The 21,374-nt window shown below is 33.9% G+C and overlaps 1 protein-coding gene and 1 pseudogene across 1 annotated transcript in view; one reads left to right on the top strand and one right to left on the bottom strand.

Annotated features, from left to right (window-relative positions):
• LOC134279466 (germinal-center associated nuclear protein-like) overlaps positions 1-19,125 on the top strand; it is a 34,279-nt gene extending 15,154 nt beyond the window's left edge. Inside the window, exons 15-25 of the mRNA XM_062761879.1 lie at positions 244-441; positions 5,190-5,292; positions 5,439-5,572; positions 5,791-5,948; positions 11,151-11,315; positions 11,510-12,051; positions 12,152-12,318; positions 12,681-12,860; positions 15,445-15,699; positions 15,833-15,994; positions 18,906-19,125. Of these exons, the coding sequence (XP_062617863.1) occupies positions 244-441; positions 5,190-5,292; positions 5,439-5,572; positions 5,791-5,948; positions 11,151-11,315; positions 11,510-12,051; positions 12,152-12,318; positions 12,681-12,860; positions 15,445-15,699; positions 15,833-15,994; positions 18,906-19,109 (2,268 nt within the window). The 3' untranslated portion in view covers positions 19,110-19,125. The remainder of the gene's footprint in view (positions 1-243; positions 442-5,189; positions 5,293-5,438; positions 5,573-5,790; positions 5,949-11,150; positions 11,316-11,509; positions 12,052-12,151; positions 12,319-12,680; positions 12,861-15,444; positions 15,700-15,832; positions 15,995-18,905) is intronic.
• On the bottom strand, positions 8,040-10,712 carry LOC134279467 (probable E3 ubiquitin-protein ligase MID2; annotated as a pseudogene).
• Positions 19,126-21,374: the final 2,249 nt, after the last annotated feature.

Raw genomic sequence — 21,374 nt, 5'->3', positions numbered from 1 at the left:
TTAGAAAAATTCCACTTAATTGTTGTTTCCATTCATTTTTTTTTTTGCAGAGGTTGCACATATTGAAATGAAATTTTAAGTATACAGATTTTTCAGCTGAATATCTAGGTCAAGAAATGTTTTGGGTAGGATCGCACCATTTTAGAAAGAGTTATGCCCTTTTGGACTTAGAAAAATTCTAATTTGGGGGGAGGGGGCATAAGTGTTTTACAAACATCTCTTGTTTTTTTTTTGCTATTTCAGTTACCTTTGGAGGATTTAGTGAGGACCCTGAGTTTTGATGACCAGAACGAGGCTGCCCAGTTCTGTCAGTTCTTTGGACTGACCACAGTGGACAACTGTGTGACACTGGACAAGTCAACATTTATAGAACCGGAAGAAAACTGGTGCCCACGGCGATCAGCTCTCATAGAAAGAAAACTCAGCACATCTATTGGGGAGGTATGACATCTTTATTTTCGAGAATCCTTTTTTGTGTCACTTTTGCAAGACTTTGAAACAGTGCATTTCATATGCATGTATGTCTTGCTTTCATGAGTCTCATGACCTGACAAGGATACAACTTCACTTATATCACAAGATTTTTTTTTCTTGCTTACCCTTTTGCCACAACACTTGTTTGATTCACATTAACTTTGCTCTTTGGCTTTCTTGAGTCGAAAAGATCAAGTGAGCTAAAAAGCAAGTTTAATGATCATCTATTGTCCAGCTTCCGTAACTATGTCTTTCTGTCCCTTGTTTCTAAACTTCTTACATTTTCGACATAAACATTGGAATGCATAAAAAAATTTAAAAACTTTCCTGAGAATCACTAAAAAACAAGATACAGCCTACTCCGGATATATTGAAATTCAAGGGACCATGCAAATTATTTCAGTATATCCGTAATTCAATATAACAGTGCTCCAAGTCACACTTGCTCTCAGGTCGCAAAATGGCGACCTAAAAATTTTTTTGGTCGCCATTTCAGAATTTCTAGTCGCCATAATCAAATATTTCACTCGCCATAAAAAAAATACATTTTGTGAATAAACTTTATAATTGAAATAAGGATATGTATTATGTCTTTATTATATCATAGATTACTTATTACTGTGACTATAAAAATTTGCTAGGTTGAATGAAATATTTTTATTGAATACATGTACCCTTATGGTTGTACAGAAGAACACAAGTAATCTGATTACAGAAATAAAATTTTATCAAATGAAAATACAAGCTTGACAGCTGTTGAGACAGGACTTTGCCTGCTGTTTGTCATGTTTACTTACTACTACGTACCTTACCCATTACACAGTCATTATAAATGCCGCCAAAACAGTTTATTAGCATGATAATACAATCATGATTCATTGTGATATGCAAGCAATTGATTAAATGCTTCAATAACAAGGTCGGATCTTATAAAGTGTACGAAGTTTCGATGCCATTCTATCAGGAACATTATTTGTCCACGTCTCTGGTTCAGGTTCTATCAAACTTCGTACAGCATGCCATGTTGTCATAACATTACGTGATCTAAGTCCATGCAACACTTTGTAAAGTGTATTTAGGGTGCAAAACACAGTTTTATGTATGACGTTATCAGGACGTTACTTGGTGAGGGACATGCAAAACTGACCCCTATAAAAAAATAAAATGGAGGCTTGTTACATAGACTTCTGCATATCAATGGAAAGATAAAATTGTGAATTTTGTAAATATCCAACTATAATACATTCATCAATTACTACTAGGGGGTATTTGACACCTGAAATAAGGGGGATATTGGGTTGTTTACCCATCCATTTTCAGTGCACCTATGCATTTTTAACCCCCCTGCTCAACAAAAACAGAAAAAATCAGACAAAATAAGTTGCATGCATTTCACAGAACAAGTCCTAAGGTTTTCTTTTAGTGTGCTTTCAGGGTACATTTTCCACCTCTTGAAAGAGCTACATTACCTGCTAATTGACTCATGCAATTCTGCACATGTGAAAACTGGATGTTTTGGGAGTTATCTCCCCCTATTAAAAAGTCTCACAATTTTTTTTTTCTAAAAATGAATGCGCATTTTTTTCTTTAAATATTGAGATAAGACTCTACTTTATGCGAATAAAAACAAAAAAGATGCAGTTTTCATCTAGACTCCTATAAATAGCAGGAAAATCCCTTCCCAGCATGCTTCTCTCTGGGAAAAACCCCCTGGATTTTATACGAAACTGTGTTTAGCTACCTTAAAGGAAATAATTTTTTTTTGCAATTCACTTTTTTGTATTTAGGTGCAAAGAGGACAGAATTCCAAACATTTTGGTGCATAAATTGTTGAATTTGGTCCAGAAATGGGCAAGTTATTGTAAATTAAGTATTACATGTCTACGACATTAGTCGACGCATAAAACAGGACTTCGAAGAGAAATTCAAACCTAACCGAATCAGCTCACACAATAATTTTATTTTTCTTCAATTTAAAAAACACAAAGTATGAAATATACAGTATTTGAATATCAATAAAATGTTACATTATAATTTTTTTGAAAAGCTGCCAAACAATTTTTACAGATATTGCTAGTTTCTGTATAAACAAGGGGGGGGGGGTTCTAATTGGAAATAGTCACTGTCTTAAATCAGAAGATTGCCTAAAACATCTGGATGGTGTCACCCTAACTAGATACTCAATAGGTCTATGTCACATGTATATCTATACAGAAGATACATATTCTCATTTGCGATCAATTAAATTGAAGGTCATGACCTTGCGAAGCTTCCATTTTTGACATGACGTCACACTTTGATGTCACAATGCTGTTGCGTCATAATGTAAAATAACAACTTTAGCCCCTGAATCCTTATCATATGTATAAATTCTATGGAACATGTATCTAATAGGCATTATGCCTTACACAGTGTCAACCTGAGATTATATTGTATGGATTACTACATAATTTAAAAGAAATAAAGCAATTTTCTATGAACTTACAGGCAAATAAATGTGGGAAATGTCATCAAATGCTACTCCTTAAGGGTGCAAAACACAGTTTTATGTATGACGTTATCAGGACGTTACTTGGTGAGGGACATGCAAAACTGACCCCTATAAAAAAATAAAATGGAGGCTTGTTACATAGACTTCTGCATATCAATGGAAAGATAAAATTGTGAATTTTGTAAATATCCAACTATAATACATTCATCAATTACTACTAGGGGGTATTTGACACCTGAAATAAGGGGGATATTGGGTTGTTTACCCATCCATTTTCAGTGCACCTATGCATTTTTAACCCCCCTGCTCAACAAAAACAGAAAAAATCAGACAAAATAAGTTGCATGCATTTCACAGAACAAGTCCTAAGGTTTTCTTTTAGTGTGCTTTCAGGGTACATTTTCCACCTCTTGAAAGAGCTACATTACCTGCTAATTGACTCATGCAATTCTGCACATGTGAAAACTGGATGTTTTGGGAGTTATCTCCCCCTATTAAAAAGTCTCACAATTTTTTTTTTTCTAAAAATGAATGCGCATTTTTTTCTTTAAATATTGAGATAAGACTCTACTTTATGCGAATAAAAACAAAAAAGATGCAGTTTTCATCTAGACTCCTATAAATAGCAGGAAAATCCCTACCCAGCATGCTTCTCTCTGGGAAAAACCCCCTGGATTTTATACGAAACTGTGTTTAGCTACCTTAAGTATATGTCTTCAAACATTTTCTTGATAGAGAATCTTTACAAATGAAATCTCGATCCCGATCTTAAAAATTGGACGTTTCCACCCCAAATTTTCTCAGTCGCGAAAATGCGAGTGTGTTTTCATTTCTAGTCGCAAAATCAATTTTTTGGTCGCAAATGCAGCCATTTTAGTCGCAACTTGGAGCACTGTATAAGCGAAACCGTGATGCTGCCATTTTATAAGTTCAATCCCGATATAAAGTAAAGAAGAACAAACCCAAACAAATTAATTTTGTCATCTTTTATCTTTAACAGTAAACATATTACATAGAATATAAGTCCTTGAAAGTTGAAATAAAATTACTTCTTTCTGTTACATTCAAAAAACAAGCTTCAACCTCATTATTATTCCACGATCACTTTTATTTACGTTTTGGAGAAAAATCACTGGTTTTGAACGGTTGAGTACTGTCGAACGCTGCTTGTATTTCATCGGAAGTGTACTCGGATTGATCCCTCAGCTTTTTAGAGTTATGACTTATCAATAGCCATTAACGTATTTAATTTCAAAGTTAAGGTTTCTTTTCTAGATCTGTGAGGACTACTATATTACATTTAGCCTCAATATATCAATATTATATACGTGGAAACAAAGAATTTAACAGTGAATAATTTTATTTCGCAAGAGCATGCAGTATAAAAACACATAAGGTGAAAATTTAATTATTCACATCTTTTATATCAACTGGTCAGTCAGGCATAATTTCTGTTGCCAACTGTAACGACAGCCGCCAGGGAGTACTTCAATATAACCGTTATGAAAACAACTCATTATCACCTTTGGGGACCAATTAGTGGCTTCAATATAAGCAAAACTTCAATATAACCGATTTCAATATAACCGTTATTTTAATGCAAAGAATATAAGAGGCAAAAACTGGGGATTTATTTTCATTTCAAAATAAGCGAAATTTCAAAATAAGCAAGTTCAATATAAGTGGAGTAAGCTGTAAAACTTATTTGAAGGCTTCCAGAAGAAATTTAGATTTTAAATTATTTAGATCATGACTGGCTGGGGTAGGATGTGCCCACTGGTAGGAATCAAAGTTTTACTTTGAAACATACAGAGTGTATAAGAAAAATATTCTCAAGGACAGCAAGTTTGTGATTATTCATATTCACAGGAAGCATTCTTGGATAGTGTAAATTCAAATATGATTAAATCATGACCCCAATGCTATGGTGGGCCATGATATGTGATAAAAGTTTAAAAAAAGGTTTTGAACAGCAGAGCCAAAGTGATCTAGGCAAGAGTTTTGGCCCACAGGCTTATTTTATTAAAGAGATTTCTTCCTTATTTCCCAAAAACATTTTTACCCCCATAATGAGGTAACGTAACATCAGAAATCAACATGAAGATAGTTTATTACATATGACTAACATGGCCTTGCTGTTATTATAGTATTCTCAAGAGTATTTTTCCCCCTTCTGGAATACCTGTGCTAGCTCAAGAAGTATACCTGTATTTGTTGTATCTAGGCAATCTATGGAGGACCATTACCAGCTTACTCTCTACCAGAACCAGAGAACAGCTTTGATAACAACGGGAAATTTGTTGGGCAGATCATTGTCAAAGATTCAGGTTTGTGTTTGAACAACAGAGGCAAAGACAAGATCTAGATCTGAACAACTAAAATTTTAATTTTCAAAAGAACTGAATGGGTAAAGTTAAATGTAAGAAAATGTAAATGATAAAAGTATCACTACGATCAGCATGTTTATTTTCAGATTTTGTGGATTCTCCAAGGAAGGATGCAATCAAAGGATACAATGTTCCTGATCATGTATCTGTGTCTACAGATAAAATGGCTGCTCCACAACCTTCTATTGCTCCAAAAGTCAAGGTTACTTACACAAATGAGGTAAATGTCATATGATATTGTATTATGTGTTTACTAAACATTGTTGTGTAATACTATTTCCTGAAGAAAAATGCCATACATGTATATGCTTTCGTTTTTTAAGGGGGTAACTGTATGTAAAAAAGTTTGTATGAGGCAACTTAGTACTGCTGTTCAGCCTAAAGCTTATTACATTTAGATGTGCCATGAATAAAGTTTCATTCTTATAATTTTTTCAGGAAGTGAAGGAAACTGCCAAGTTTCTATTCTGGGAGGTCATTGACAACATGTGCTTAGAGATTGGACAGGAAGCAAAGCGTGATGTGGATAAGCTAATGGAAATCTCACATTCCCTGTATGATTCTATAACAGGAGAGGTGGTCGCTGAATTTGTGTCGTAAGTTTATTTTCTTTGGGCAATACTAAAATTACTTAAAACAGACAAATATGAGGGAACTGCAATGCTCCTGGTGACTACAAAGTTCATTTTGACTTTTTACTATACTTAGAATGAAATATCCGCTATGAGAATGAAAAAACTTTGTCTTACATTTATTTTTATAATCAAGGATAATTTGTGGACAGACAGACTAACAAAGATTTTAAAAAATATTTCTACAGGATGTATACCTAGGGTTCTTCACAAGGGGTTTTACCATGGCTGCCCGCCATGGTTAAATTTATGTGCGGCATGGTTAAACAAGCTGCGCCATGGTTAAAATTGGCATCCGCCATGATTAAATTTTATTACATTTCAGTCCTGACACCTACTTTATTTTAATGACTTGAGTAGTTAATTGTGTTTATACTACGACTGCTGTGCACCTGGCATGCCTCGAAGGAAAGCGGACTGTGCTTAACGTTGTTATCAGCGACTATGCTGTGAAGTGTGAAAATCAATGGAGAGTCAATCAGATGATCTATATATTGAGAGTTAATTATCCTGTACACTTGTAAATAATTTTTGGGAACTTCAAAATGTTCACTACATGATTAGATTTATAACGGGTTTATAAAAGATTACACAATAAGGCACAATAATCTTCATGCTTGCGATTCAAGTTTCTGTGCCAGAAAAAAATACTCTGTAAAATTTTCATATTCCTCCGTATTTAATCAATTTCCCATGCTCTGTTTTTTAAGCTTTAACTTTTATTATTATCTGCAAAGGGCCTGCGTCTCAATCGCATTCTTAGTTTTAGAGTTACTTCCCGTTGTTATGAAATGTCGCGTGGTGCTATTTTTAGCTCTGACCACGTGTAGTAGTAAACAAAACTGGATGAATGCAATATCTAGAAAAATAAAATGTTTAGAAAAAAAGGACACTTGTCCAAATGTTCTTAAACTTGTGTGTTAACTTAAAAAATCACTACCCATTCATCAGTTTTTATAGTCATATTGAAGCAAAACAGTTCATACAACAGGCTAAAATTCTTATAATTATTAATCTATGCCATGGTAACTGGCTACCTGTATCAACTTTTTCCCTGTAAGTTCCTTCAGAAGATTACTACAGTTTTTGGCAAATGTTGGTACATTTGTGAAGTAAGATACAGGATAATTCTTTTTCAATTTAATCATTTTTTTTAACTTTAAAAAGTGTTAGTTATTCCATTGTTTTGTGTTGCAAGATTTGGGTAAGTTTAAAAATTGTAAAACCAATCATTGATTAATGAAGATTAGGAAGTTTAAGATGCAATTGCATTAGTGTTTTTGGCTACATTTTGTCTTCGTGCAGCTTGCTCCATGGTTAAATTTTCAAATGTGGAGAACCCTGTATACCATGTGTACTATGGTTCTCAAAATCTCATATGAAATCTACATGATTGACATCACTATGAAATGTTAATAAGTTCAATACACATGTACATCATATATTACAAGGAAATGGCCATCCATGTTTTCACTTGATGCAATGCTGCTTTAATTTTTTTAATAACTTTTATGCCATTTTATACATCTTCATATAAAACAGGAGCATGTATATATTAAAAAGTAGATATAGGCCAGTTCCAGATCATATGCCATAATGTCAAATTAGGTTGGGCAAAACTAAAACACCAAAAGACATGAAAATAGGTCACACTTTTTTTTTCTGGCTCTAGTTTTATTCTGTGGCCACAATAAAATTTTTATATAGTATGTATTATTTATGCTACTTCAATAACCCCCCCCCCCCCAAAAAAAAAAAAACAAAACAAAACAAAACAAAACAAAAAACAAAATGTATTATATTTTCTCTGTATACACTTTTTTTTCAATTCAAAAATACTCTTAGAGAGTTCTTTTTGTTTTATTATTTTACATGGTATTTGATTAAAAAATAAGTGTTATTAAAGTGCGCGATTAATGTCTAATCCCTCCATTAAATCTTTTAAAACTTAAAGATACAAAGATTCAAATAGTCTTTGATCTTGACAGCATTTCAACCTTTCTGCTTAAATTAATAAATGATAAGTAATCTACAATATATTGCAATATTCAAAGTAAGATACATGTAATTGCAATATGATTTTCACTCACAATACCCGACTCTATTAGCTATCATTATTTTCATGGGGTGTCACATTACAGAAAATATTTTATCTTTTTAACATTTCCTTTGTACTCAGCCACAAACAGATTGTCAATTTTGTCCACACATAAGCCAATTGGATCCTTCAGATCACAGTTATCTATATAACGGAGGAACTGTCCGTCCTGGTCTAGGATGTGGATACAGTGGTTATCACGGTCTGCTGTCAGGATCTGACTCTGGCTGTCTGTTGTGATGCCCCGGGGTTTAAATGGTTCGCTCTTTGTAGCAGAAGGATGACCAGTGTATCTGAATCGGAGTTTTCCAGTCTGCTTGACCACCACTACAGCACCAGCTCCATGGTCACCCACACAGATATCCAGGTTTCTGTTCTCAGTGATGTACTTGGTGTAATTATATCCTGAATACAGAGGTTTACCCTTCTCATCAAACTGGATTGTTTGTTTCTCTGTGGAGCCTGAGTAACGGACAACTTTGGATTGTTGTTTACTGAACATAGAAACCAAGGGATTACTAACACTGACCATAGTAACCAAGAGATCCCCAGAGGAAGTGACACAGAGATTAAAAGGTGTCCAGTCCAGAAGTTGGATCATCTCCTCCATCTGCCCATTCTTCACTTTATTCACAGTCTTTCTTTCCCAATCAGGGTAAACTAAATCCCCATCATTTGTCACTGCTATATCAGTTGGCCATTTTCCTGTTTTTGTTTTGATTATCTTTATAAGTGAACCTTGAATGTTAAAGCATTTCATATCACTGACTTCTCCACTTGTCCAGATTTCTTCTTCACTGATACAGGTGACGCTGCGGAGTTTTTCATACCAAGTATTTATAGTCGTGATAAGTTCTGGTTCTTCTAGGAGTTCTCTACTAGTTGGTGTCTCTGGTTTCTTCAGTTTGTAACCATTTTCTTCTGATGTTATGGATAATGGTATCAAAGATCCAAACAACTTGTAATGCTGTTTAGTATTTATTGTCTTTGGGCTAAATATTGGCAGTGATACTAGAACTTTTGGAGGGAGTATGCTGAATTCTTTGCTTCCAGATTTATACTCCATCACCTTAGATAGTTCATTTGATTCTTCCACTTTTTTCAGACTGAGCCATGTTTGTTCAATAACTGACTGTATCTGTTTGATTTCATCCAGATGTTTCTTCAGAATATCCCTGTGTTTGATTTTCATCTGTGTAATTTCTGGTGTTAGTTTGTTGACAATGTTGTCAATTTCTTTGTGCCATTCTTCCCCATGGTTTTTCACTGCTGTTGTAAGTTTCTCATATTCTCTTTCTAAGTTTTCTATCTGGATTTCTGTACCAGTGGCAATTTCTTCATATGTTGGGAAAATTATGTTTTCTATTTCCTCTAAATCTTTTTCAATGGTTTGTCTCTGAATTATAAACTTCAAATAGGGTTGATAATTGATGTCTCTTATGATTTTCAGATAGTGAGCATGTAGCACAAATAGGGATGTCACATTCTTTGCATTGTAATTCACAGGTTTTGGTTAGATGTGTTGCACACTTTGGATAGATCAAAGTGGATTTCCTTTGTATGAATGGGACAATTTGATGTTTGCTATAGTCATCAGCAATGTGTTCTCCAACACAGGGTGTACAAAGGTTGATATGACAGACATCACAGTACATCTGAGCTATTGCTTTCTTACAAAGGTCACATCTGCTCACATCCTGGGCACTTTTGCGGGGGTCCATGATTGCCTTGAATCTAAAAAATTATAGATTTCTTTATTTATTCATAATTTTTAACACAATAATATTATAATAATAAAATTTGAATTTGAAATCGAAATACTTTAATTTGTAATACAGTGTATAAATCTTTTAATTGTACTTGGAAAAACTTGACAGATTATTAGCAGATATCAAATAAATGTTACGGAGAAGTCAAATAAATTTTTTTAATTTTAAACATGTAAAAAAAGAACTGCTTTGAAAATTCTCTATCTCAAACCTTTTTTAACATGTTAAATGGACATAAAGAGAGTATCGATGAATAGAAATCACTGCAGTTGTTTACGTCCATGGAGAAAGTACATGGAAATAATATGCATGTTCAATTAATTTATCCTTGCCTTTTAAGATGTTAAGAATACTTAAATTGATTACAAATTGTGTAATAAGATGTGAATTTCTATTTTTTAGAATTCAAATCAAAGAACAGATCACTTAAACTGCAAAAAAAAAAAATGCCATAGAATCAGAACTTTTTAGTGTGCAGTGTAGAGATTGTTCTTAATTATTTCCTGTAAATTACCCGATTTCTTAAAAAGAAATTAATACCTTGAAAATGAAACTATAGTCTTATTCTTCTCTCTATCTCTGCAAATATAAAAATCCAGAAACAGACTTTGTCTCTTTCATTAAGTCTTAATTTTTTAGGGGACCACTAAAAAGAACTTTCAGGTAAAAATAAATCCATGGCTAATCACTGCATATGAATTATAGGAAAAGGAAACAGTACCTTGGAACAGCTGATATTTTATAAGTCTTATTCTCTCTGTCTCTGCAAAAACAGAAATTAGGGTGTTACTTTATCACCTGATTGTATATTAGGTTAAAATACAGGTACACTTCCTGTCATGTGTCATTTAGAGTTATCTCTCTTGTTTTATTCTTCTGTGTAGTTATGTACTTATTTTTGTCAGTAAAATACTTACCATCTAGTGTCATTTAAAAAATTTTTTATACAAGTAGTTGGCTTAGATGGAATTCAAAATCAGATAAAACTGCAGTTAGATAATGTACTTTGTACAGTTTATAGTGAGATACAGAGAAAAGAAATAGATATATATGCATGTTTAAGAATATATTTCACTATCAAATCCTGAATGGAATAGTTAATCTCAAGTTCCTAACCACATGAACCAATCAAGGGAATATATTTTATCCTTCATGTACTTAATATAGATTTTACTCATGGTATTTATATGCTTTATGGAAGTTACTTAGGAAGATTGGAAAAAAAGTGAAGTGTCTCCCTGGACATGAACTTTCAATGATCAACATCTGGTTTTATTAACCTAATTCTACTTTATTAAGGACCCTGGCCAAGCAAGCTGAGGCAGAAGCAGAACTACTGAGACAGAAACAACAGAAAGCTGAGAGAGAAGCCATGATAACTCGGTCAGCAGTGTATCTGACCAGTGAGATTCTGAAGGAAGTCCTGGATCAGGAGACATTGAATTTGTCCACTGCAGAAATCAGGTAGGATGCAGAATAATTCAGATTTTAGCCAACATGTAAACATGCATTAAAAATGTCAACCTGAAATTTCCAGATACTTGCTTATGTTAACATAATAAACTTTGAAGTACATTGTATTTTTAGGAAAAATGCTTATTATATTATAAACTTCTAATCTTCATGTATATTTGATAAAGAAATTGCTCTGTTCGTAGGGAAGTACATGCAGAATTAAAGAGACAAAGAATCCAGAGGTGTTCTGCAGAGATAGCAGATGTCATTCTGAACTCCTCCATCCAAGACATGACTCAATCTGTATCATCAGAAGTTTATCAGAAAGATGTTGTGGAAAGGCTTCAACAGTTAGCTGACCTTGAACACTGTGTCAAGGTCAAAAGAGCTGGGCGCTATCTCAGAATGTGGAAAGCTCAGCATACAGCTAGAATTAAGTTTAAACGCTCCTTACTAGACTTCCCTTCCTCAATCTCCATGATGGAGCCAGCACAGCAGATAGAGGCCTTAATTCCAGAGAGAAGGGTGGAGGGGTTGGATGAGGGAGGATTCTATGTGAACCAGACAACAAAGTTATCTGTGGAGTCCCCAGTGATATTTGTGAAGAGATCCGAGATGGAAGACAAAGTGCTGACAGCTCATGAAATCTACAGGAATCTGTGTCGACAAAAGGCTTGGAAACCTTTGGACATTTGTTCTCTTGGTGGACATCATCTGTTGAAGAAAAATAGAGTGTCTTGTAAAAGTATGTCATCATTAGAGCTGAATGAAAAAAAAATTGAAGCCAGACAACTTTGTTAAAATAACTTATGAAATAAATTGCATGTACATGTACTTTATTGTAGAAAATGCCAAGTGCAGCCAAGTGTTTTGGAAAGTGGTGATTTCTTTACCTGACCCAGACTATATACAGACAGACCACCAAGGTCAAAGTCTCAGTCATCTCACTAAGTGGCTGAAGGCCAAATTCTCAAGAGGGACCCCTAAATCTCACCAACATTCCTCAGTACAGGTAAAACTAACCACTTAATCAACAGGTATTTAGAACAGCTAGTCCATCAAGAAAATCTAATGTTTCACAAAAAAAGATAAGAAATGTTACGGATGAAAATTATTTCAATGTCCGTGATATTTGTTTTTGTAAAATTACATATTTTCGTGCTGTCAAATTTTCAGGGTTTGAAAAATATTGGTTTGTGGGGATTCGATTTCAGGGTTGGAGAATGTTAAGTAGTTATGCATATGAAATTTTAAGTATTGTTGTGGTCATAAATTCACGGGTCTCTTCAAGCCTTAAAAACAACAGTATTTAACCTCTAACGAAAAATTGTAATATCACAGTATTTAATTATATCATTTTTTAAACAATTACAGAATGAACTGCTGAGTTTGTATACAGTACCAGTTACACATGAATCAATGACAGGCAGTCTGGGTGTTTGTGTGAGGCTCCTGGAGGGTAATATATCCATTTCTGATGTACCTGGCTCCCTTCTGGGAACCTCTTGTCTTCTTTTTGTTATGCCTCCACCCCTCAATGAAGATCCAGAGTGGGTAAGTCAGTAGTCCAGAGAGAGATGTGTTAATTATTCTGCTGAAAAATGCTGTAAAACATCATAAATTTTCCTCTCTATATAGATTAATAAAGGTCAAGGGTCAAGATATTACTAACAATTTTTAGGGTTGTGAAAAGTGCATGATTATCTAGTTAGTAGAGTATGCTAGGACATCAACCATGGTTGGAAATTGTAAATTCAGAAGCCTATCTCAAGATTTTCATGTATATTAGGCTTCCTTAGCATCAGACACAAAGACATCCACACGAGATTTACAAGCATATAAGCCTCCTTAGTGTCAGACACAAAGACAGACTCACAAGATATATATGCAATTTAGGTGTTATCTTCTGCTCTATCGCTTGGCCAAACTTACATTCAAGTAGAATGGTCAATATGTCAATTCTACTAAATTTCAAAGAGTTATCACATTGAAAACAAATAGAAATGGAAATGTATTCTGATATTTAAGAAAAAATTTGCAATATGGCATGATAAATCAAGATTTTATATTTCAGGTTTCTCCATTTAAGTAAAAATTAAATGCACTTTTTCTGTTTCAAATCATTTGATTCTAGTATTTATGTTTATCTTTTAATGTGGAAATTAAAGCAATTTCAGGATATGATTAATATTTTTTATACCCCCGTTCCGAAGGAGAGGGGGGTATACTGTTTTACCCTTGTGTGTCCGTCTGTCTGTCCGTGTGTCTGTCCGTAACAAATTTTCGTCGCAGTTTTTAGCTCTACTGGTCAGAGACCAGAAGAGCTTATGCGATAGTAATGCGTCCGGCGTCCGTCCGTCTGCCCGTCTGTCTGTCTGTCCGTCTGTCTGTAAACAATTTTTCAAAATGCTACTCCTCCTACAGTTTTGGTCTAATTTCAATATAACTTGGCACACAAGTAGACTACACTAAGATACATAATTCTGTGTATCGGTTTTTGATTTCATCGAACGGTGTTGCCGTGGTTACTAAAAATAGAAATTTCTGTGAAATTCTTTCAAAATGCTACTCCTCCTACAGTTTTGGTCTGATTTCAGTATAATTTGGCACACAAGTAGAATACACTAAGATACATAATTCTATGTATCGGTTTTTGATTTCGATGAACGGTGTTGCCTTGGTTACTAAAAATAGAAATTTCTGTGAAATTCTTTCAAAATGCTACTCCTCCTACAGTTAAGGTCTGATTTCAGTATAACTTGGCACACAAGTAGACTACACTAAGATACATAATTCTGTGTATCGGTTTTTGATTTCGATGAACGGTGTTGCCTTGGTTACTAAAAATAGAAATTTCTGTGAAATTCTTTCAAAATGCTACTCCTCCTACAGTTTTGGTCTGATTTCAGTATAACTTGGCAAACAAGTAGAATACACTAAGATACATAATTCTGTGTATCCGTTTTTGATTTCAATGAACGGTGTTGCCGTGGTTACTAAAAATAGAAATTTCTGTGAAATTCTTTCAAAATGCTTCTCCTCCTACAGTTAAGGTCTGATTTCAGTATAACTTGGCACACAAGTAGACTACACTAAGATACATGATTCTGTATATTGAATTTTAATTTTGATGAACGGGTTGCCGTGGTTACTAAAAATAGAAATGTCTGTAAAATTGTTTCAAAATGCTACTCCTCCTACAGTTTTGGTCTGATTTCAGTATAACTTGGCACACAAGTAGACTACACTAAGAACATAAAGAGACTTTATCAACGATCATTATTCTATTTATTGCTGTTGTAAAGTTTCAAATCCCAGCTGCTTAAGTACTTTTCTCTTCCTTTGCTATAAGTTCAAACCAGTAGAGCTTCAGTCTCGACAGAGACTTCTAGTCTCAGCAACTATTCATTGCAGAAGCTTGAAATTTTAATACAATCTTCTCTGAGGCATCCTATACGTAGGGATACATTTTTGTACAAATCGGATGTCAACTTCCTGTTTGTCTGTGTGTCTGTCCTTTTCATACATAAAAATTTTTCGTCGCAGTTTTCTCAGCAGCTACTCATTGCAGAAGCTTGTAATTATAACACAATCTTCTCTGAGGCATGCTATATGTTGGGATACATTTTTGTTCAAATCGGATGTCAACTTCAGGTTTGTCTGTGCGTCTGTTCGTTTCATACATAACAAATTTTCGTCGCAGTTTTCTCAGCAACTACTCAATACAGATGCTTCAAATTTTAACACTATCCTCTCTGATGCATGCAATACGGTGGAATACATTTTTGTTCAAATCCGATGTCAACTTCCTGTTTGTCTGTGTGTCTGTCTGTTTCATACATAACAAATTTTCATCTCAGTTTTCTCAGTAACTACTCATCGCAGATGCTTGTAATTTTAGTACACTCTTTGTTGAGACATGTTAAATAGTGGATTTCATTTTGATGTGAATCTGATGGGAACTTCATATTTTTCTGTGCATTTGCCAGTAATTGAACTTGTGTATATATATTGGCATGATAGTGTTGATGTACAGTGTATGTGTCAAATGTTGACTCACTCTGCATCACAGTGATGCATACATGTATGAATAAATCTTTTGCTTTATGACCATGCATGTATTTTAAATGTTCTTAAGCTTCTATGGGAAGAAGAGAAGAGAAGATTAGACGATCTCCTGATGAGCAAGCCAACCTCTCCTGCTCTCCCATTGGTTGTATTGTGTCCAGTCCCAGCCCATGAAAATGTAGATGAGGACTTTATAATGAGATGTCTGAATATTGATGAGCTGGTTGCTGATGGGAAGATAAGTGACCTGTCCCTCTGTATTGTGAAATATGATGAAGATTTTCCTCAAGGTGTGGATGTTGAGGAACCAGAGGTCACAGAAAAAGTAAGTGTTCAGATGCCAGTAGTTCTGACCATTCTCTGAAATGCATTTATTCTCATTGCATATATGCTTTAAAGATTAACTGAGGCCTAAAGGTGTTAATGTACACTGTACCCAGTAAAGTTTTGTTCTCTAGTTATCAGATATTGTGAGATGGCTGACAGAACACTCCCCTGATCCTCCCAGTTTGAGGGTCCAGTATTGTAGGACTGTGGTGGAGGACTTTCTACAGGAGCAGTTCTACAGACCAGTGTTGTATAACCTGAAACAGAGAAAACTCACTGGATATCTACACCAGGTCAGCCTATTAACTGCATACTAATATGTAGCTTTTGTATTCATTGTTGTATGTTTTGAATGTATCCTTCCCTTCCTAAACACACAATTACATTTTTAGCTCGATCATCTGAACTGAAAGCTCAATTGAGCCTTTCTGATCTGACTCTTATGCCCTGTTCACACGATGAGTTTAAGGATACACCAAAGGCTTTTTTCAAGATTTTTGTCAATTTTGAGATTTTTGGCTAAGAAAACAATGCTAATCACTGCTTTATAATGCATGAAAAATCTTGCTGATTATTAAATGGTTTTCTAATTATTTAACAATAATCAAACATAAACACTAACACATGTGAATGTGCCGTTATTGAAGCTTCTGATTTGGTCTGTAACTGCCTGCTTCTGATTTGGTCTGTAACTGCCTGCTTCTGATTTGGTCTGTAACTGCCTGCTTCTGAAAGGAGCAATAAATTACTGTGACCACTTGGGGAATTCTTCACTAGCCACACAGAGGTTATCAGTAATTAAACTACAGGGACTATAGATTTAGGGAAGGAGATCTAACAGGTCACTAATGACCATGAAATAGGAGGTGGAGCTTAGCTCTTGCCATTTTGCCGGGAAATCTTTCTGATTCAGAATTGAACCTATTTTACTTCATTAAAAGCACCTAAATAAAGAATAGAACCTCCCATTCTTGTGAATATGCATAGGAAATATAGATAAGTGACAGGTATCCAAAGCTGAATCTCCAAGGTGTAATATATTTCCAGCTTTGGCAGACTTTGTTGTGTAATGGGTTTTTGCCCTCTACTGTAAAGTAAGATCTGACAGTTGGTGGTATTATTTGAAAGGATTCAGCTCCCTATTTATTGACCAATTTCTCTGAAAACTGGCCAGAATGTGTCTCAAATGTGTGTTCACAAAACCGTATCTCAGATTTTTATGCCCCCCTTCGAAGAAGGGAGGGCATATTGCTTTGCTGCTGTCTGTCGGTCGGTCGGTCGGTCTGTCGGTCCATTTAGTTTCCGTTCATTTTCTTCATAACCATTGCACATACTGAAATGAAATTTGGTATACAGGTATATCAGATGAAAATCTAGATCAAGTTCTGTTTTGGGTACGATCACACCATAATTGACAGAGTTATGCCCCTTGGACTTAGAAAAAATCCAATTATTTGCAGTTTCTGTTCATTTTCTTTGGAGAGGTTGCACATATTGAAATGGAATTTAGTATACAGATTAGTCAGATGAATATCTAGGCCAAGTTCTGTTTTGGGTACGATCGCACCATAATTGACAGAGTTATGCCCCTTGGACTTAGAAAAATTCCATATTTTTGCAGTTTCCGTTCATTTCCTTTTGAGAGGTTGCACATATTGAAATGGAATTTAGTATACAGATTAGTCAGATGAATATCTAGGTCAAGTTCTGTTTTGGGTACGATCGCACCATAATTGACAGAGTTATGCCCCTTGGACTTAGAAAAATTCCATATTTTTGCAGTTTCTGTTCATTTCCTTTTTAGAGGTTGCACATATTGAAATGGAATTTAGTATACAGATTAGTCAGATGAATATCTAAGTTAAGTTCTGTTTTGGGTATGATCGCACGGTAATTGACAGAGTTATGCCCCTTGGACTTAGAAAAATTCCTATTATTTGCAGTTTCCGTTCATTTTCTTTTGAGAAGTTGCACAAATTGAAATGGAATTTAGTATTCAAATTAATCAGACGAATATCTAGGTCAAGTTATGTTTTGGGTATAATTACACCATTTTTGACAGAGTTATGCCCTTTTGGACTTAGAAAAATTCCAATTTGTGGGGAAGGGGGTGGGGGCATAAGTGTTTTACAAACATCTCTTGTTTATATCTTGCTCAGTTCTCGAATTATTGGGGGAAATGTAGAATTAGGCTAATAAATTGGTAACATTGAAAGACAAATGGATGTAACTTTTGAATAAGAAGATATATCAAAAATCTGAGATACAGTTTTAAAGTTCAATCTTTAATCTACATTGAGGCAAAATTTTGACTTTGAGAGGTGGAATACAAAAAAGTTGATTTATAAAATATAAATGCACTAATATTTACATTAAAATATTAATAAGTTTTTAATAAGATAAAATTGAAAATTTAATTAGGATTATTAACATGATTAAATAGTGAATTTAATAAGCTTTCAAACGATATATACTTTTAATATGTTATCTTTGTTAATGAAAGAATTACAAGCAAATTAAATTTTGCCCTTTGGAAACCTTTGGTGTATCCTTAATTCACAGGAAATTAATGCGAAGTAAACTAATGTGAATCAAATTAATGCGAATTAAGTTGTGTTCACACGACAGCTAATGCGAAGTAAACTAATGCGAATTAAAATTTTTCTTCTACAGTCAGGCGTCAGTAAGTCTATTATGACGTCATTTGTAAATCACGTCACATATGCAGAGCCATCCTTTGATACATCATGTAGTGGCTACAGGTATTCATTGATTTTAGTGATTAACATACTTTCCCTCAATTTTTGAACCAATTATAGCACAAATGCCTACATATAACCACCAACACGTGTCCTGTGACTTAATTCTGGCCTTATGCATGCGTCAAAATTTAATTCAAATTAGCTTCGCTTAGTGTTCACACGGAGCTAATGGGAAGTAATTTAATGCGCAGTAAATTAATTCGAATTAAACTAATTCGCATTAAATTATCCGTGTGAACGCTAGGCAAAGCTAATTCGCAGTAACTTTACGTTTAATTTGAATTAAACTCTCCGTGTGAACAGGGCATTAAATTGAAAGAAGTAACTGAAAACTTGCTTAGGCAAGAGAGATAAAATGTGTTATTTAAAAAGAATTTAATGTTTCTTAGGTCTTTTTGGAATGATGTCAATTAATTCTTATTTTCCTTTAACATATTTACAGGACCCAAACACAATAATAAGCCTGTATAATGCTGTGATTGTCTATTTACAACAAGTACTGACGTCCCCAGAACTGTCTGGTTATTCCTGGCCAGTCAGTGAATTCACTCACTCTAAGATGCATGGTAAGTTATGTGTGTATACTGAAAGTCAGAGCTGCTTCAACTCTCTGTCATCATATTTGATTTTAAATACAAGAATATAACATTTATGTTTGTACTAATTTATAGGGCTGGGACGAAATATCGAGATATCGATATATTGTGATATCTTTGAGGATGATACACATATCAATACGTTTAAAAAAATATCGAAATATCGCCCAAAAACATCTGACTTCTGTTTTTCTTTGTTTATTTAACATTTAGGGTTTAATATATAACAATAGTTAAATATAAATATAGGTATGAGATAAATAATAATTAACACCACTTGAGTAAGATATTTTTGTTTTACAACATATTAACAACTATTTTGAATAATTTATTCTTATTTGCAAAGAAATAATTTGTTTATTTCAATGCAAAAAAAGGATTTTATAAGGGCTATTCCAGAAAAAAATGTATGGGGGGGGTTGGAAGGCACTTTTATTTTTACCCCACCACCCATACATTTTTAATTGCTTTCTCCCCCACCACCCATCAAAGTAAAAATGATTTTAATACAACCACCCATCTAAATTTAAAATATTTTTTTTAGAATTGTGTTCCAAGTTATCTATATGAAAATAAAATTTTATGTACCGGTACTTTTTTCTAGCATTTGACTTCATGCGATTTGAATTGAGACTATTAGCTTTTGGGATCTATCCAAACTAAGGCCTTGTTGAAAAAGAGAAAACTTAATAAATATGATGAAAATCTAAATATTTTGCACAAAACTTTCTTTTTTTCATTACTTTGAAAACGATTTAATCTTTTTGAAAAGAATTTAGAAAGATATTTTTATGCAAATAAATTTTAACGGAAGCAAAAGTTTTTTAAAGACTTTACAATCAACTAAAATTTTTTAGTTCAAGTCCAAAGTTCTTTTTTTAAACAGATCACAGGGTTCCTACTATAGCATTTAGGTTAAAAAATGTACCCCTTTAGGTCTGTCATACATATCACTGAAAGCCCTATAAATAATGATTTGTATTTATCTGTTCTGATGCTTGACTTTGTAATCTGTAAAGTTCGAGTAAAACTAATACATGTTAACTAGTAGAAATGATATTCCTATTATAATTAAAATATTTATTGTGAATTATAGTATCCTTATGTTGTTTATACCATGGAACTATATACAAGTATACTTAGTATATAGGTCCCTGTTTATATCTCCTTCACAACAAAAAATTCTGATTTTTTTTTCTTTTTTTTTTTTGGAGGGGTTAGGGGGGGGGGGCACTTAAGTTATGTAGGGCATTAACTATTTAGTGGAAATGTGAAAAATAGTCTAAATCCCACCTAACAACTACAGTCTATTGTTTCTGAAATATATATTTTTAAATTCATTTTAAATGAATTAATTGTAATAGTGGGTTAAATGTTAAACACATTTTATAACTGTTTAGGAGGATAGGTTTTTTTTAATAAATAAAAAAGTGCAACCACCCATCTAAAAATAAAACTGATGAGGACAACCACCCATACAAATTTAATTGCTCCAGTCCCCATTACCCATACAAAAATATATGAAGTGCCTTCCAACCCTCCCATACATTTTTTTCTGGAATAGCCCTAAGCAATTAAACATATCGTGATACATATCGTATCGTGGCTCAAATATCGTGATACGTATCGATATAGAAAAAGTTGTATCGTCCCAGCCCTACTAATTTACTGCTGAACTCACCTGATATCTCAGCAGATAGATTATAGACAAGAATTTTTTTTTCTGTTTTTCCCCTTTTCTTCTCAATGTCTTAGTAAGACTTTATACTAGAGAAGTTGTTAGCAGCTAGCCAAGACATAAGACAACAAGAGACCTCTTGGCCACATTGCTCACCTGAGCACTTTGATAAGAGAAAAGCAGAATTAGTTTAGTATTGAAAAGATGTAAAAGTAAGAGTTCTAGTCTCCCCCTTCCAGAGCAAAAAGGGAGGGGAATTTAAGCAAACTGCAATCTACATATATCAAGGATGTTTTATCTTCCTATATATTACCATGTTAAACTTTTGATCAAGGATGTTTTATCTTCCTATATATTACCATGTTAAACTTTTGATCATCCAATGTGGCCCTGCTGTAGCTCTGGAGGTCATGGTTTGAACTATTAGTAATTTGAATCTATATTACCAGAAAAATGCTCTTCCATAATGCATATGTATTTAATTTTGACTATTTTTGGCTTTGCTGTAGTTTTAAAGTTAATTTGTAATGATAATCAAGATTATTTATGGCAAGATTTGCTGAAATTAATCCAAGGAATCTTGAGAAGACGTAAATATGAAAATTTCACAAATGAAAAAGAGAAGCTAGACATTTTT

This window comes from Saccostrea cucullata, unplaced genomic scaffold, assembly GCF_032062105.1.
Source record: "Saccostrea cucullata isolate Sc308-1 unplaced genomic scaffold, CSIRO_AGI_Scuc_v1 ctg6014, whole genome shotgun sequence".
NCBI classification, from domain to species: domain Eukaryota; kingdom Metazoa; phylum Mollusca; class Bivalvia; order Ostreida; family Ostreidae; genus Saccostrea; species Saccostrea cuccullata.
The sequence above is the reverse complement of the archived record's forward strand: the minus strand, read 5'-3'. Positions and strand labels throughout refer to the sequence as shown.